The 19413-nt window shown below is 38.3% G+C and overlaps 1 protein-coding gene across 1 annotated transcript in view; it reads left to right on the forward strand.

Annotated features, from left to right (window-relative positions):
- The window catches only part of LOC137277860 (uncharacterized), a 53014-nt gene that overhangs the window by 4640 nt on the left and 28961 nt on the right, over positions 1–19413 (forward strand). The window contains exons 2-8 of the mRNA XM_067809828.1: positions 7585–7659; positions 7802–8177; positions 8363–8415; positions 8597–8966; positions 9971–10070; positions 15142–15252; positions 18868–18996. Of these exons, the coding sequence (XP_067665929.1) occupies positions 7602–7659; positions 7802–8177; positions 8363–8415; positions 8597–8966; positions 9971–10070; positions 15142–15252; positions 18868–18996 (1197 nt within the window). The 5' untranslated portion in view covers positions 7585–7601. The remainder of the gene's footprint in view (positions 1–7584; positions 7660–7801; positions 8178–8362; positions 8416–8596; positions 8967–9970; positions 10071–15141; positions 15253–18867; positions 18997–19413) is intronic.

Below are 19413 nucleotides of genomic sequence, written 5' to 3' on the forward strand. Positions count from 1 at the left end.
AAGCTCGAGGTGGCTATAACGCGCTCATTTAAAAAGAACTGTTACTTTTCGAATTAAGAGGTATCTCCATTTGACTGACTGTGATGACTTTTAACTTACTAATGTCAACAACAACTTTCAGCTGTCAAATTGACAATGTTTTCTATATAATAAACGATAAGACATAAATTTGGTTGTCTTCTATTAAAAAAATTGACAAAAATCCAGACTTGCGTTTCATTGGCTGTTCAGTTTATTCAGGGATACTCTATAACAGGCTCTATATAGGCTCCCTGGTTTATTTTGTATGAAAAGTCTGTGATGATTGGTATATTGTACTTCCTGGGAAAGCCATTGGGCTTGTTAACAAAGTCTAGCGTTTTACGTACATTCCCAGACCACACATTTATCACGCAGATTAAATGGTTTACTTCACGTACAGACGTAACCTAAAACTAGGGAGAATCTACAACTATAATCTCTATATAGTCTCCCTGGTAAAACATATCCTCGAAACTATTATCGTTGCCCATTGTTCATGGCAGATCCTGGTGTCTGTAACTCAGAATGACATTGCTGCAGTTTTTTTTGCCAGTCCGATTCGTGCTGTTCCGATGCAAGCCGTACCTTTGCCATCTACGGACCGGGACATTCCGAGAAACTGAAGAGAGGTCCCGGGTGCATTCGTAACTACTCGAGTCATTCCGGAAAGCCGGATGGCGTGTTACGGAAAGAGGCGAGTAGTTACGAATGGTCCCGGGTGGTCTTCCTTACGGAAAGGGGCGAGTTACGACAGTTTTTTTCGATTATCCCCCTTTGTTAATTTTTGTCGTCTGCTTACACGACGGCGAAGTTACTCTAGCCGAAGAACAGACAACAGTTATCATCTGTGAAATGAGTTATTCCGGACTACAAAATGCAGAAGTGACAGGTAGAAGTAGGGCATAAATTACAAAATAAATCGTGAAAGAAACGCGTAGTTCGTTAACAAGACACAGAAACTTAAAGGGGCACTGATGCGGAGCAATATCCGTGGACTGGTGTAAACTTTTGTTATTGTTTTTCTCCCGTGAGTACCCGGATGATATCCCAGGATTCGTGACTGGTTCGTGACCTCTGCTGCGCAGTCTGTATGCGCAATCGAGAGTTTGATTATAGACAGATCAGCTGAGGTGAAGTCATTTTTACTTCATTACAAATGTATTATGAAAACAAATGAAACACTTAGGTTAATCATCTGCAGTGGTAGAAATGGTGAAAAAACTATGAGGATGGGAAAATAACGAAGCCAGTGTACGTCTCTGTATTTTGTCTCATAACCCTAATATTTGTAAGATTTTGAAAATTAATAAAAGAACACACAGTCTGCTTATACTTATAGTAAATTTCTAACATAACAGCAACATTTATACATTGTATAGATTGTCAGTGTGGATCCTATTTCACACACATACACGATCTAGTGTGTGTTTTCTGTCATATAGATTCTGCTGAATGCTACAACAAATAAATTCAAACAAAATGCAACAAATGAATGTAAAACAGACAAATTTCATAGCAACAATGTCAGGCTACTACCTTGTTCAGAAATATATCCATCAATATCCACATAAAAGAACGATATTTCATCCATCTGCAGCTGGTAAATAACCCTGCTCTGTGTCGTGTGTCTTACAACAGTGTAATTTGTGAAAAAGTAACACATCGATCGTTTCACGTCTTTCACATTGGTGAAAGCCTGATAAACCTCTCATTGGTCACCCAAGATAGCACAGATGGCAACTAATTGTATGATGTCCGTCCAATAACCAATAATGAGCAATCAATCAATCAACGCAATTGTGGTTAATTCTTTGAAGGGAGGATGTTGTTTTTACACTCGCACTTGACGACAGGATGTAGTCGGTACAGATTAGTACATCTACACACACTGCCTTTTGACAAATCCGCTGAAGATAAAAGTAATTAATCAATCAGTGTGTTATCGGTTAATCCTTTGATCGGTGTTTGTTTTTGTAGCTCAGCTGATAAACCCTCATGCATCACTTACATGCACATATTACATAACATACAATACATTTGCAACTACAGACCTTAATTTATAATGTTGAGTATTTACTCCAGACAGGAGAAATGCCAAATGGGAACCTTTGTTGAGTAACCTGAGTGGTGTTACTACTAATTATACCTGTTATAAATTCATTAACTGACCATTCAGAGAATGATGACTAATAACACGTGTAGGTTTACACCATCAAACGCGAGGTACAGCAAGGAAGATGTAATTTCTGTGCAGCATGCAGCCTGAAAACACTTACGGGCCAAAACTGTTTTTAGGATACCAACGGAACTTCTTTATATAAGAAATACATACAGGCATTTGCTGTGTACTTTGGTAAATAGGTGTAATAAGTTGGGGTTTTTTACGTAAGAAGATTTTCAGATTTCTCTACCAAAGGCAAAGTCATCGTTCTTAGTTTACGAATTCAGATAAATCAACTGTGTGTTTTTATTATCATAAATAATAAACCAGGGTAGCTGCCATAGCTACCCAAATTTACGTGTGATATTTGCCATCACAGCTGAACCAACACTCAAATCTGTCTAAATATAAAGCTTTGCAATCTTTCGGACTGAAATGGCTTGCTGCGTGCCTATAGGCATCATATGTTCACATAACATGATTAAATATTGAGGTTAATAACACAGACATAGGATCAAATTGGATCAGTCATTATATGTACCATCCAAGCATACGAAAAAAATACACTGCTGGGATATTTTGTTACGATCAGACAAGGAATACCATGGATATTTTTAAATAATGGCATATGATGGGCATCCGGCCTCCTGACTGTTTAGGCGAAGATAATTCTGCTAATATGGACAGGAGCCCAGTCCCTTCGTCCTTCACGGTCGAGGGAGCGGGCGCTGACCAATTTGCAGTTTGGTTTCGTAATTAGACCGTTTGCAAGAAACATTTGTCGCTCCGCATCAGTGCCCCTTTAAGTGTGCTACTCCGAAAACTGCTCAGGTATCTGAGAATGAGATACGGACCCATGCAAACGGTAGTAATGTTAATTTAGTGTAGGATGAGTAATCTTCATGAAATTAATTGTCATAAGATCCAAGTCAAATTTTGCACATTTCTGGGGAATCGTCTTACCTACAATCAAATATTTCTGTTTAACTTTCCATTGCTTATTTATCGAATGGCAACACGTGCACAGTACCGTGAATTCCTTTACCATGGCGGCCTATGGAATTGTGTGCAACCATACATAAGATGATAAATGTGATGTCATTGGTTAAATGGTGGTCGGAAAATTGACCTTACTGTATGTGCGCAGAGCAGAGATGATTTCTAATTTCCCAATAAAATCTTACAAAGATCCATCCCAAACTCTCTGCATGTTTCAGAATACATTTTGCTTGCGTCTGTATACTAATAATTATTAGTTCAAGGTCCCTTTTCTTTACTGAACAGAGGATAGACACAAGGGCAATTTAACCAGACAAATCAGTTAAATTTGTCATTTAGAACTGTCAGTTAGTTTTCTGTCAAAAGGGTTTGCATTCCATGTTTTGTCCAAGAAATTATCCATTTCTACAGTTTCTACAGATCATTGTTGGCATGGATACTAGCCATCAGATGTATACCCAGGGCACGTTTCTGTATCTGGGTTACCAGTTTGCAATACCTGTGCCGAGAAGGATCGTTTCAGCTTCACTGAACCCTGTCAAAAAGATGCAGTTAAATTGTACAAAACCTCTCTGGAAAGTTCACAATAAAATTGATAAAATATCAAGTAGTATTTAGTGATGGAAATTTGATGAGCGCTTAGCTTTTGTGTCCCTATATGCCCTATATTTAAAGTATCAGTCATTTTCTTGGACAGTGTAACCTATATGGCCAGGATAGACCATGTATACTCCTGTGTATGGTAGTTTAAATACTCAAATTTATGTTTACTATTGATACAAGGGTTTTGGCCCAATCTAAATTCAGAAAATGGCTAATAAACCTGAAGACAGCCCATTGTCAAAGTTCTCTATCCCAATACCTCCACTCCTAGACGCTTGTCTGTGGACAGTTAAAACCAGACACTTTCATAATGACAACTTGATCTTCCAAGAAGATAACAGCCTCACCACAATGTTTAGAGAGATAAAAAGATCATATATAGGAATTGAATAAGCGTAGGATATAACATGACCCTTGGGCATTATTGAAAAGTTAATATAGCCCGCTTCTGAAGGCCAAGGGGCACTTCTTACGGAACAGGGTTATGCTATATCCAACTTATAAACCAATGGAAGATATAATTTAGATATAATTTCAGTATTTGGTATTCACTAATGAAATCAGCTGGGATGAGACTGGTAGCTGATGCCTCGCCTCGCTCCCCGCATGATACTTGAGCCCTGCATGTGCGTTGCCCTCCTACACATCATGCGAGTTAAACATGGTTCATACCAAGAAACAGTCTCATTCATCACAGCGATCCTACATAGCATTGTTGATAAAACTGCCAAGCTAGTAAGCAAAAGGTTGCGGGTTCGAAACTGGGTGTCTGCACTTTATGTAGGAAATTGTGCATAATGTCATATTTTATGATAATATTCAGAGATAGCAAGACAAAGTCATATCAGTCTTCAAAACAAGTAATAATTTAAAGTATGGGGGCAGAGAGATGTTATGATAATGCCTGGGTCGAGGGACATTATAATTTCCAGGTCAGAGAGACTTTATTTAGATAATTATGCAAGGAATCAAGCTTGTATCAGATTTGATTGTTATTTCGAAAAAAAAGTATCCGACAACAATAGGCTGACATCACTGTTGGTTTATAAGTACCACATTGTAGTGGTCTACATATGAATCTGAGATGTGTTGTGACTTGTGAGTATGAAGACATATAATTGAATATTGAAAATGTCCAGCAATTGATGATGATTTTATTTGGGAGGGAGGTCACCCATTTTGCTCTGTGGAGGGAGAGGCTCATCAATTTTGCCACACGTGGCCTAAGGGGGTCAGCAATTTTATGAATGTGAATGTTTAAAATTATGCTTAAAAATTATAATAAGAGATGGGGGGGGGGGGGGGGGCGTCATGTATTTAATTTTTGGCGGAGAGGTGTCACTCACATTGTACATGCTTTCCCATAAAAATCATCATCACATTGGAGACAACTTTCAGTGTTGTCCCCTAGTAAGCTGTAGTGTACAGCCATAAGCACTTAAAAGAACTCACAAATCCGCTGGTAAATAACCAGATGGTGGCAACAAAAACACTTTATTGATAAACATAAACTATTATACCTAAGATGTACTAGATTAGGGCTAGATGTATAATCATACTTTATGTAATACTGCCATAGTTAATAATTCTCTGTTATGTACTATATCAGTGTTTTGCAGCACATATTTTAACAGGCTAGCTTACATAGCTGAAACTTGTTTTGGGTTTTGCAGATACTTCTGCTAAACAGGCTATTTTTTCTGGCCACACTCATAGAGTCAAAACAATACTACCCAAGTATTTTATGAACAGAACTATATTTTTTACTGTAAATCAGTGACTCTAGGTTCAGTTGTTCATCTAAACCTATTATTTCAAGCAGGTACAAACCTAACATGCGAACAAAATGAAAACGTTTCGTGTTTTGTTCTTGTTTTTTCAAGTGGGAGTAATTTTTGAGGTGTATTATAACTTCCTGATAACAATTTTGCCCTAATTAATCTAGGTGAACTAGTTAATGGTTATACCACTAAATATTTCTTATCAAAGGAACGTACCAGTGATAGAAACTGTGACTCTGTTAGTGTTAAATGTGGTATTGATGTCAGCATTCAGAGTATTTCTTGGAAAGTAACTGTTCATACTTTTCCCAGTAATGATGTGTGTCTGGATCGGTTTGACCTAACTTCACCACATGACTCATTTCATGTAAGCCTTCTTAATTGGGTCATGTTGGACTTTAACTGCTTGACTTCAACTGCTTATCTTGTGTGAGCACTGTTTCAACCAGGTATTATGAGCACATATGTCCTTTGAAGTTTTCAATTAGTGTTCTCCATGCATTTGGTAAACAGCAGGACAGCAATGAAGTTAATTTGATGCATATCACAAATACAGGGTGACCAGGACAAATATTGGATTGCTAAAGCAATAACAAGCCACAGTTTATGTGATATTCCATAAAATGCACTTGACATTGTTTGACCATGTTCACAGTGTTAAGTTAACGTGACAGTGACCAGTGACCGCATGCGAGCCTTGTTGAAATAAGCAGTAATGCATGCTCACCAATCCCAATTAATTTTCATGAATGAAAATATGTTGAAACCATCACCAGTGACCATGCTTATGATGTCATCACAGCACCATTTTCTTATTCTGACTTGATTACAGACAGCTGCCATATAGCTACAGTATTGCTTAGTGTGGCATTAACAATAAACAAAAGAAACAATTTAAACAAATACAAAACCAGTGTCTGCTATTGTAGGCTATTTGGTGAGGACAAAGTCCCTATTGCATACATAAGTTGATAAAAAACACCTGAATTCAAGTGAAAAAAACACCTTTTAATAAAATCATCAATATTGAATTCTAGTGATTGCAAAAGACAAATTAAATTCATTAATGAATACCATTAAATTCACTGTATTTGTGAGTGAATGTCTTCTAATCCTGTTTTAGGAAACTATTCAAATGCTTGTTTTAATTACAATTTAATGCATTTCTAAACTGTATGAGTGAGTGTGTTAAAATTTTACATCACATCAGCAATATTACAGCCATATACCAATGAAAACAAGGTATCTGTTGACAAAGGACAGTAACACTAACTAGTCTATCACAGATATGTATATTTTAAAACTAGTAATGAAATCTAAAATACTTTCACTATAGAGCATGATACAATATAAAAACAGGCCATAGTTTCCCAACAACTGATTCTGAACTGTGTGGCTTTTTTTAAAGATTTGAGTTTTGTTCATATGCAAACCCATGTGCCACAATAACCCTTTGATCTATATTAACTTTAGAAGTTTACATTTGCTCTAGAGTAGTTATAATACTTAGAAAAGGGGTTATTACATTGCACTCCAAGGTAATCAGTAACCCACGTTTGCCATGAGAGGCAACAAATGGGATTGAGTGGTCAACTTTTAACAACATGTTCCCTAAAAAGCATGAAAAACTTTCATAGTCCTCAGAGTGGTGGGTGAGTTGAGTTTTATGCCGCACTCAGCAATATTCCAGCTATATGGTGGCGGTCTGTAAATAATCGAGTCTGGACCAGACAATCCAGTGATCAACTGCATGAGCATCGATCTGTGCAATTGGGAACCGATGACATGTGTCAACCAAGTCAGCGAGCCTAACCACCCGATCCCGTTAGTCACTTCTTATGACAAGCTGAGTTGCCTTTTATGGCAAGCATGGGCTGCTGTAGGCCTATTCTACTCAGGACCTTCACGGGTCCATAGTCCTCAGAGAAGTAGAGTAGACAGGGTAAATGTGAACTTAATATTGTTGTGATGTAGAAATGTTTATTTGTTTTAGTGATTTGTTATTTTGCTTTTGTTTAGGTTCAGTTTACTTCAGCATGTCTTGCCAAAGTGATGGAATGGATGTCAGCCAGCAGAATCAAGTTGAACAATTTGGTATGAGTTAACATACTCTTCTCAGACTTCAATCAGAATAGTGTTTCTTACAGTATCATTGTTATAGGACATGTAACGGAAGTTTTACAAGCAGTCAAAATAAATCACTGTCTCTAAGTGTTTTTTTTATGAATTCTTCCAGGTTTTAGTTCAAAGCTGAAAGTTTACATTGTGAGTGAAGATGAGGAAGAAGATGAGACGGAAGTGAAGGACTATGGGTCTGTCTTGGAATGCTTCAGAGATGTTACAGAGCTGAATCAGTTGTTCCCACAAAACATAAAAGTTGTGTCCTTGCAGCAAGAGCTGATGACATGGAAGGTGTCTTCACAAGAAGACTTAAAACTATGGCTTGAGGCTGCAACAAATAGGCAACTATCAAACACACTCACTGAATTTGCAGTTGACAAGGGACTTGGAAAAAAGCTCCATCTTCAAACTGGATATCGTCTTGACTTTGAGATACTCTTTGAAGCAAGGGAATTAAAAAACAAGGCAAAGAAACATTTTCAAGAACTTAGGTATGCTGAAAATCATGTATTAATTTTCAGTTCCTGTCTCTCCAGCTTAGACTTTGTGATAAGCGATGTACTTGGCAGCTGTATCCAATCTCCATGATGTATTTACACATTAGACAAGAATGGAAAAACATTTCGAAACATTTAATATATTCATTTCTATTTCCATACCACCTGTTTTTTTTCAGAAAGAAACAAATCACTGCTGAACATCAACAGGGTGCGGAAATATCACATTTTCGTAAGTATAGTTTTTATGTTAAGTCAAAGCAAGTAATACAGATAAATACATGTTCAGTAGCACCAACTTGCATTGTATACTAATTTATATTGTACTGACTGACACCATGTGTTCCAGGCTCTCAGCCTTCAAATGAATTGGTGCTATGGACCTTGCTTATGTAATTTTTACTTCCTTGTAGGTTTTGAGACTGATCTGAAGACATACAGTGTTAAGACAAATGATGCAGACAGCAAGGGTGAAAGAGTGCACCAACAAGAGGTTGATCTCTGTCTTGCAAATGCTGACGAAGTTAATGAGTTCATCAAAATGACAGTTAAGTACATTGGCATTTCCAAAGGCTCAATCACATGGGAGGCTCATTCAGAAGATGCTGTCCAGAAATTTACCAAAGCTGTTGAAGAAAAACATCTGCATGAAATATTAACTAAATTCTTGATACAGCAACGACTCCTGGACAAGCTGAAACTTCCATATTGGAAAACAGTTGATATAGAAGTGGCCTTGGACAGAGGACAACTGTTGACTAGAGCAAGAGAATATTTTAGACAGTAAGTATAGTACTAGTCTTTAAATGGCATCCGGAAGTGATGCAGATGACAGTGAACATATATGGATACCAGCTTCAGTAATATCCATGTTCATTATATTGTAGAAGTTGACATCTGTAAATTTGCACCTTAAATACTGTGTTTTTCTGACATTGTTCATTAAGAAGATCCGTTTGCTACATTGTATTAAAAATACAAAGTAGGAAAAATGTGATAATTGTTTCATGAAAACATTTAAGCAAATACATTGTACTGGTAAATCACAGCTTCACTGGTTTTATGCAAAACTTGGCAGATATATCAAACATGACCTAAAGTTGTGCCTTTTGTTATTTACAGATTTTGGTCATTTTTTTTTCTTGATTCCATGGAAACGATTCAAACTTAATCTCAAATGGGAGGGATGGGCTTTGTTTCCGGAGCAAAACTCAAAAACTGATCAATATCTTTCAACAGAACCTGGTAGATATATGAAACAAGACCTACAGTACTGCCTTTTGCTATTTACAGATTTTTGTCATTTTTATTTTTTGGGGGTTGGTTTTGATGGAAACGATTTGGACTTAGTCTCAAAATGGAGGGGTAGGCTTCGTTTCTGGAGCACAGCTCGAAAACGTCTTAATATCTTTAAGGAAACCTTGGCAGATATATGTGGCATGTGCCGAAGTGGTGCCTTGTGCTATTTGGAGATTCTTGTCGTTTATATTTTTCTCAGGTTCTATGGAAACAATTTGGACATGAAGGGGTGAGCTTCATTTCCGGAACAGAACTGGAAAACTGTTCAATATCTTTCAACTTAACAAATTTGTGAAGCAGACATTGATGTGGTGCCTTTAGCTATTTTCATACTTTTATGTTTTTCATGATTTCCATGGAAATTACTTGAACTTAGTGTAAAAAGAACATCAAGCTTGTCTTTAAGTAACTGTCAGGTGATCTGTTCTTTCAAATGTATGGGGGCTGGGGGGATATGTCATCTTCTGATGACTCTTGTTCCATCACAGAAAGCCTCAGGGACAAGTATCCAAAGGGGTAACATCTTCAAACTCTGCACTGATGAAGCCATTAACAGCTCAGACAACAGGAACTCTTACACATAATAAGGTACTAGTATATGGCCATATTGTTATTCTGTCCTGCTCTATGGGTATTTGAGGGGTTGAAGAAGACTGTGAGCTTCTTCAGTGGGCAGATCAGTTGAACTGGGATGTGCCAAGGTAGCTGAAACATATAGCTAAAAATCAGATTATTATGCAGCAGATGAAGTAGTGAAATTGTATTTTGGACCTTTATTCATATTGTGACTTCAAGAAGTATTGTAATTTTTCCTTATCCTGACTCATGCTTGTAATTCTTGCTTCTTACTTTTATGTGAATGATAGTGGAACACTTGAAATTACTTGTAGTTGCCCGGAAAGGGATGTGAAAATACACTCACCCACGAGTTGCCTCCGTTGCATAATTTCCTTCCAAAACAGTCAACTGTGCAGACATGCTAGTCTCTCTCTCCTTCATCACCCTGGTGGATGGGTGTGGGAACTTGGAAGTCACGATACGTCATCTTATCCTTTTGTATTTCGATCCCTTAACTTAAATTTTGCTGTATACGTTTTTTTGAATAATATTTAGAAATTATGCCAAAATTTATGTCTTTCATCACTTACGATTTTGTTTACATTTGATGAAATTGTGTACTCAACATAGGTACCAGCTATCTGCAGCTGATACACATCCCTGTATCTTTCCAGTACTAATCATTGCTCTTCCATCTCTCACTGCAACTTTTGTATTGATGTATCTACATCACAATTTAATGATTATTTATTGGCTTTACTTAGACATACTAAGGACAAGTTGTGGAGATCATCTCATGTCATGGCTGATAAATCAACTGATACTGTGAGTAACCGTCTGTTGCTACAGCTAACTACAGCTGAAATTCATGTTTCCAGTGATTTGACAAGACTCATGGAAGGAGGATTCACCGAAGGAACATTCACCAAGGGATTCGGAAAGACACATTTTGTTGGATAGAGAACTGGAGTACAGAACAGATGAAGATGGCAGCAGAAGTAACATCTTGGATGGTGAAGTGTCTGTGTAGCCTTTGAGAAAGCTACAAAGAACAAAAGTCAACGCATGCCGACATTTAATGTGGGAAGATTTCCTCTGCACCACATGTAGTCATTTATGAAGGGGACGGGCTTGGATGAAGACTTCAAGCATATCAACGATTGTGCAGCTGGAAACCAAGACCAGGCAAACATATTTTTGCCTTGCAAGATCCAGAGCAATTAATGAGGCAAGATGGGATGATCCTTTCTGCACTGCTCACCCAGAGGAGAGATCAACAATTTATCTTGGAGCATCTGTCATCTACATCAGCAAGCCTTATCCTTTAGGCAAAGACTGTTAGAATTCAAGAGGTTACCAGAGGGAAGTCACACATGACTCGATGGACCTACAAATGACTAAGTTTATCAACACTCTCGCCAGTGTAATCAGTCAGACATCGCAATGGTACGACAACAAATCCAAGTTCTCAGGCGTACAGAAGCCCATGGGAAGGAAGTACTCCAGTTCCTGGGGCGCAAGACGTTGTTTTTGTTGGCCAGCCAGGAACACCAGGTCCATCCCTGTGAGAGGATGCACCCCCAGAGGTTCCTGAGAGATGGAGTTGGAAACAGCTTGGAGGTGGAATTGTCCAGTCGTTCTGAGCTGTCCACAGTGGATGGACATCTGTGGTGGCACTGGGAAAATTGGGGAATACTGAAGAACAACTATGTCTCACAAATCCTGCGAGAAGGTTAGAGAATTTAACTTATGACCACACCATTGTTGATCTGCAGTCCACTGATCTTCAACCTCAGAGATGAGCAAGCAGAGAAGTTAGAAGAGGCAATTAACATCCTGTTAGAAAAGAAAGTCATCAAAGTGCAAGATGAAGATTATCTCATGCCCAGCTTCTACCGGCTTCTACTCCCCAATCTTCCATTCTGAATATCATCGGCTCCATGGTTGATTACAATTGTGACCAAACCCATCGTCGCCTTCCTACATTAATAAGGTCAATGCAGTGCCATTACCTAGATGATGGGATACAAGTTCATTAAGATTCCAGTCAACTAAAACTATAGCTTCACTTCACCCCATGATCTTGCAAGCAGTCATCTCTCTGCTAAAGCTCTGAACATGGCAGTGTCTACTGTTTCAACTCACATCTGCGCAGAATTTGAGTGCACCCCTTAAACAAGGCAGCTGCAGAAGATGACAGCAGTGATCAATGCCTTACAACACTTGTAGCTTCCTGAGCAACAGAGTATTGATGACACACAGGGACAACTCCACAGTTGGCAAGGCTCAACAAGGTTCCCAGCCTGGCATGAGAGTTTTGTGGTTCCCACACCTCATGCGAGAACTTGGAAGTCCAACCTTGAAACTATCAGAGTGGTCGAACCTACACACACCAAGCAAGCTCAGGGGAATCTGTCAATGTTCCAGCTTCACACATGGACAATATCAAGACTTGCTTGAAGAAAAGGGGATACTCTGCCAGAGCAGCAAAAGTACTGACTCTATCTCTACATAGATCAACTTGCAACTTATACGATGACAAGTGGTAGAGTTTTGAACTCTATGCCCATCAGAAAGGCTTCACACCAGTGAAACAACTCATCCCAAAGTAGCGGACTTGTGACAAAGCGATTGAAAGGTTCAGCATAGTCGTCACAATGAAAACAGGCATCAAGCTGACAAAAGTGCCAGAACTACTTGCTCTACCCTGCTTCTTCAAGCTAGAAGATCAGCAAAAGAAATTTAAGGTACCTCTTAGGGTCTCAACATGGTACTACAGCATCTCACCAATGGTGCCTATAAGCCTTTAGAGCTAGCAACCTTCAAGCTACTTTCACAGAAGACGCTGTTTCTTCTCGCCTTAACCACAGCATCTCAGATGTAAGAGATACATGCACTGGACTTCAGACGAATGATGGGATCTTGTTGCAAAGAATCAACTACCTGGTCAACCAGATAGACAGTTCCATGTCCCAGCGCTATCTACGATCCTTGACCCAAAGCATTCACAAGACTTATCTTGGTGCTCAGTCAGAGCATTGAAAATCTACCTTCACCAGATGAAAACAAGGAGAAGCAAATGCATCCCCCTGTCTGCAGAGACTTTGACTGAAGTCTTCAGAATGACAGTATCTTTGTGGATGAGAGCTATTACACTGTGCAGCACTGAACCACCTCCTCTATGAGCATACTACCCACACGAGACAGAGGAAATGGACCTAGACGAAAATGGACCCAAAATAAATCGAGAAAAGGGCCAACACCTAGGAGAGAAAACGGCATCTGTGCATAGAGAAAATGGCCGACATAGTTGCATCAAAGGAGATTATGTGATTATATATATCCTAAATAATAGTGATCATCTTCATTGAGGATAAGCTTTTACAAATTGATTGTGTTTTTGTTTGTTTTTTAAGTTTCGATCACCATGGCGATTTAACCTTTGAAGATTTGACTGGTTGTTTTGATAGTCACATTGAACAAACCAATTTGATTCATTGTTTATTTTACAGGTAAGATTAGTTTATGATAGCGAACGTACCATCATATTTATTATCGATAAGAAGAAATTATGTGAAAAACATAGCATTATAATATATTTTGCATTATTCAGAAACAAACAAATGAAGAGTGGGTAATAAATAATGCATAAACAACTTGTAGATGTACCATATATAACTTTGCCATGACCGTGGTATCAGTTGTTACTGCCTTCTTATTATGATATTGATTTTGAGATGAATAAAAGTAAAATAGAATACATGCAGTTTTCTGTTTTATAGAATGGCCGTTTTCTCTGAACACAGAGGCTGCTTTCTCTCGCAGTGGTGGTGTCCGTTTTCTCGAATTTGATTTTGGCCATTTTGGCCGGGGTCCGTTTTCACTGTAACCCACCCAGACGAAGTCAGAGTCTACACTCACTCTACACTGGAACTGCTCAATCTCATTGATTATGGAGGGACTAGGCCAGCATGAGTGATTAAGACCCTGTACCTGTAAGGAAGACATTCATACATGAAAAAGGGTTGCAACTCTGATGATGGTATCATGAAGAAAGTGTTGCCATAGATAACTAGTTGGAAAGAAGAAACTAGTATTTCTAAAAATCCACATGAATCTGAGAGATTCACTTGTTTTTAAGAAGTCTGACAAGGTGTTGACGGATTAAAGTTGGAAAAACAGGATTGTCAGAAGTGCCGTAGTACAGTTCCCATGGCCAGGGAGATACAGACATATGTAGGACAGACAATGAATCCAATAGACGTGGCCTGACCCACTACTGATTCCGTCAGATTCTGGAAGCATTATTAGAGTTTGTGTGTCGTTTCAAATTCTGAAAGTAGCTTGTGTCAAACAAAACACTGTCTTTATGTAATGAGGTGATAAAATTGAGGTAGATGACAAGTAGTGATATAGGAGCCTAAATCAGATCAAATCACTATGCCATAGTGTCATTAAATAGCAATGAAATTGTACAGATCCAGAAAAGTTTCAAAGCCCCGAACTGTTGATTTATACAATAATCCTTCATGATAGACTGATACATTAACAGTGAGTGAGTTTAGTTTTACACCGCACTCAGCTATATTCCAGCTATATGGCAACAGTCTGTAAATAATCAAGTCTGGACCAGACATTCCAGTGAACAACAGCATGAGCATGAATCTGTGCAATTAGGAACCCAAGTCTGCAAGCCTGACCACCTGATCCTGTTAGCCTGTTAGTCACCTCTTACAACAAGCATAGTCACCTTTTATGGCAAGCATGGGTTGCTGAAGGCCTATTCTTAACCGGACCTTCAGGGGTTGAAGCATTAATAGCACTGAGTGAGCAGTATTTAAGCAGTTTGAACCTTTGGTGTCTACACGTCATACGAAGTACAATTGAGCATACTCTTACCATATGCTTTCCTCCTCCATTAGTGATATCAGTGATATAACTTGTATACTGTCACAAGCAGTGTTGCCTCAACTCATTCATTCACACATACATTGAATAATCTATAATAAACAGTGTATCAAGACTTTGAAATATTATTGTAATCTGACTTAAGCTGATGTCAGTGTAGAAAGATGATATTCTATTTTTACATGTGTTTCAGGCTAACACTCAGCTTTGCCATGCTGAATCATTATCATGTACAGCCAAAGTAAAGGTGGATAGCGAAGCAGCAAAAGTTGGTGATATCTGCAAGGAAGCAGATGAAAAGTTGGTAAGTTTTAGCTTTTCGAGATGATGTGATTAAAGTAAAATGAGATAATGTCTTTTGGTGACATTTAGAAGTGGTACGTATGACCAAGATCTTTATAGATAAATCTTCTTTTTTAATTCTTTGAAACACAATGTTTCAGGGTCATTTCAGGCCCCTTCACCAGGTGTTTCAAAGGATTAAAAAGGAAGATTTATCCATAAAGATCTTGGATAAATGAGGTAGTTGTAGATTTACACATACCCTGTTTAAGATTATGTAAGACTATGGTAGTCCCTCCTGCATTGTCATTTGAAGTATATACATTCAACATACTGTTTACATACCAACATCCATTTACCAAGCCAGATTTAGCCCAGCATCCAATGAACTCCAGGCACGACCCATCTTCAAAATATCATCAATCAGCACAGATCTCTACAGGTTATTGATTCCTCCACAACTTATCCTGTCCATCTCATGGGATCATTGATACCAGGCTCAACAGAATTAGATGAGGTCTCTGGGCTTTCAGTACCATTCTTCAGCAGACAATATCCAATCTCTCTGTTCAGCTTGATTTATCCTGCATCCAGCGCTTCCTGGACAGGATCTTACTTCTGCAGACCTATAATCACTTGACACAACTTTGCTGATCCCTCCTACACTTGTCTTGCTTGAACAAACGATGACTCTTTGGAGACTTACATGTGCTCTAAAACTTAATGCAGTTTTCACTCATTATTGCCTGTTGGATGGAATCACTGGTCTTACCAATGGCACCAATGGAGACCAAACATTCAATACCATTGTATAGGCTGTTATCAGCTTTCTAAAGGATGGTGTCCTGTTTGCTCTTCTGTTTTCTCATTGAAGAGTAAGCCTTATTTCATCTAGTTCATGTTTTTGTTGTTCCATTTTTGATCTGGACATTGTACTCGTATTGTAGGTTCCAAGTAGGAATGCCTGTTTGTTTTGTTGAACTTCACTGCATGGCTGGAGCCTGAAGAAAACATTCAGAGATCCAAGCCTTATCACTTGATTCATCATCAAGATAATCAAGGTTTCAGGTCCTTTTGAATAAAAGATGATGAATTTTGAGGCTCCAAATGTGATCAAATGTTCACTGGCCTTCCATCATGTGTGGACCATGGGTAAACTTTAACTTGCCATGAGCTGTTCAACACCAGATCAATCAACTTCCTATGATTTGCAGAATCATGACTTGACCTTTGTCAGCCTTGGGATCTTGAGATTGTTCCTCCTCGACATTAATCCTACTCAGCGATAGGTGCTTTCTATAATCCTCGAAACAGGAGCTCCTAAAATAGTGCTCAGAATCGCTTCCAAAAAATCAACAAAGTGCCTGCAGTGCTGAATACTAAGTTGAATACGGAAGGACCATCTTTTCAAAATTAATTTTAAAAAAATCAATTTTCAGACCAGTAATCTCCAAAAACCTCCAAATGTCTGGTACAGATCCGGAATCAGAATTTCTACAATTTCAAGTGTATGACCCATGTCCATATAAGGCATTGTTGGCAACCAGGTTGGATTGATGTTTTGGGCTGTGCTTTTCACCATTTTTCCGAGTAATTGTCTCCCAAAATTTTCTCAACACACATCATTATCTATTCTAAAGACGACAAGTTAGTGCAGTATGGCATAAGTGCTTAAGTGCTTATGCTTAATGTGAGATAGGATACGTATAAAAGTTTGACTGTGTATTGCATATTCATAATACTTATACTATCTTGCACGATGGATTTCTGTCTAATCAACCCTGTCACGCAAACTGGAAGATTGGTTCCAGCTCCAACACAAGAGAATGACTTTATTTGGGAGTCACATGGTCATCAGGGCAATATGCACACTCGGCATGAGTTTCCAGTCTACAACAATAGATAGAGCACATGCTAGTCCTGATGAGGTGTTGTAAGAGTTTACAAACTTGTAGTGCAATACGATCAACAACAATGAATTTACCCCATTATGCAAGTCAAGTTACAGATCACTTTCAAGTCTTCATCATAGGTGAATGTTGAATAAGGTACTTCCTCCATCCTCGAATTCATCGAACAGTTATAGAAGTCAGTGGCAAATCCAACCTTTTAGGTACAGCCATCATGTGCTTTGTGTCAGACATCTAATTCCTTTCTAACTTAAGGTTGGTTCCCAAAACCATCAGCTAGACCATGTTCTTCAGCCACCAAGTTGTCTACATTTTTTCCAGAGACAAGAACAAAGTTTTGGCCACCAGATCTACAAAGTCTCCTGCTGATAAAGACTGAGATGATCTTGCTAATGATCCTCAGGTTGAAGCACAGAGAGCCCTTCAAATATAAACAGTTTAGGGTACTTCAGTATCAACTTTGAGAGATGATCAATAGGAACATCACCATATGCTTAAGAAATGATCATAGGATTTTTCAAATGAAAACTATTGTCACTCCAGAGATTATCACTGATGGTCACCAGGACATTTAGATAATGCTGGGCAAGAAAGAGATAAGGCATGATGAACCTCTAGACATGCTCCTGTTGATCATCATCGACTTGACATCCAGGACATTCTTAAAATGAGTTCTGAGTTATTTATCACCCATGAAGCAGGATATCATGAATGCCAGTAAACATTCTGGAAAAGCAATATTTAGTTACATAAAGGCATGATATAATGCATTCTGAGATGCAGTTAAAAATGTGTTGTAACTATGGAAATGCCATGAATCTTACATGTCCTATTACTTACAGGTTTGAAATGTATTTTGTCAGAAACTGAGTCTTTGTGGTATCTTAAGATATCAAATACACGGTGCTCTATGTATTCCATAATGAGCAGCAAAAAAAGATGTGAGGTGAAGCATAGAATTTCAAGCAAGAATATAGTCTGGCAGAAAATGTTTCAGGACGGTGTTTGGTAACTTTACTTTAAAACTATATGTGCTATCCGTTTCCAATTTGGTATAAGGCTTTATGATTCTTCTACCACTGAGGAATTTAATTGTCATAATTTATCACTCGATAATAAGAAAGTTGTCTATAAGAGCTGTCATTATTTCAAGACAAAACAACACCTCACACATCAATGGTGTTGAGCTACTTACTGGAACAGCGACCCGGCCATGCAAATAGGCAGGTCACATTCTTACATTATGCTCGGCTTGGTACCAACTACATCTGTCTATACCTCTGGTAGACATGTTTCACCTTTTTACACCATTGAAAAGACACTGCTCTAGCACAGGTATGATTGGGGGCAAGTTTCTCAGAAACTGCTGAAGTTACACATACGAAGATTTGCATGTTTATCTAAATGATACTTGTATGAACTGAGAATGAAAGTTGATTCAGTAAGCCAGTGAAGTCACACATGAGTCAAGTAATTACAGTCTCATTGAACCTTATTCTTATTCATTTTATACTTCCAGTTTCAGCTATTTCAGTTTGGGGAGGAGATAATTACAAACAATGCACAACAAACTGTGAAGTTTATGTCATAGAGATTTGAACCATCAGGGTTTACTCTTGATGGCTGAACTGAAGTAAGTAGGTGAGAAAACAACAGCCTGGAATAGCTTAATCAAGTCTACGGACATGGCTGAAAAATCTTTACCTTTTGTTTTCTTGCAATTTCAGCCTAAACCCACCAAAACAGAGAGTTTAAAGATGACAAACTCACCTGTGTGTAGTGAAGCTGACGGTTCTTCGGTGGATTTGAATATTCATGGAGAAGAAGTAGCTATTTCTAAAGGAAAGCAATCAAAGGTATATTGAATATAATTTATTGTATACTACCATGAATATAAGAATGAAGATTTTATGGATATCAACTTCTTTATATGAGAACACAACGTTTCGGAGTTAATGCTTACTCCTTCATCAGGTGATTGAGAATGGGGTACAGAGCTATATTTATATGTACAGGTAAAGCAATAACAAAGTAACAAGTGGAATGACTTAACGAAAGCTGGAAGCCAGTATAAACAAGCGCTGATTGGAAACCGACAGTTATGATAACAATGATAGAAGCCAATGGTAATACATTACAGATGATGGGATATGTTTACATAACACAGGTAGGGGGTAAGGACGATGTACATGATAGGGGAAAAGGGTGGAAGCCAATGGTGGATGATGTTTACATAACACATGATTGGGGATAAGGATGATGTACATGACTGC

Source organism: Haliotis asinina, chromosome 3 (assembly GCF_037392515.1).
Source record: "Haliotis asinina isolate JCU_RB_2024 chromosome 3, JCU_Hal_asi_v2, whole genome shotgun sequence".
Taxonomy (NCBI): domain Eukaryota; kingdom Metazoa; phylum Mollusca; class Gastropoda; order Lepetellida; family Haliotidae; genus Haliotis; species Haliotis asinina.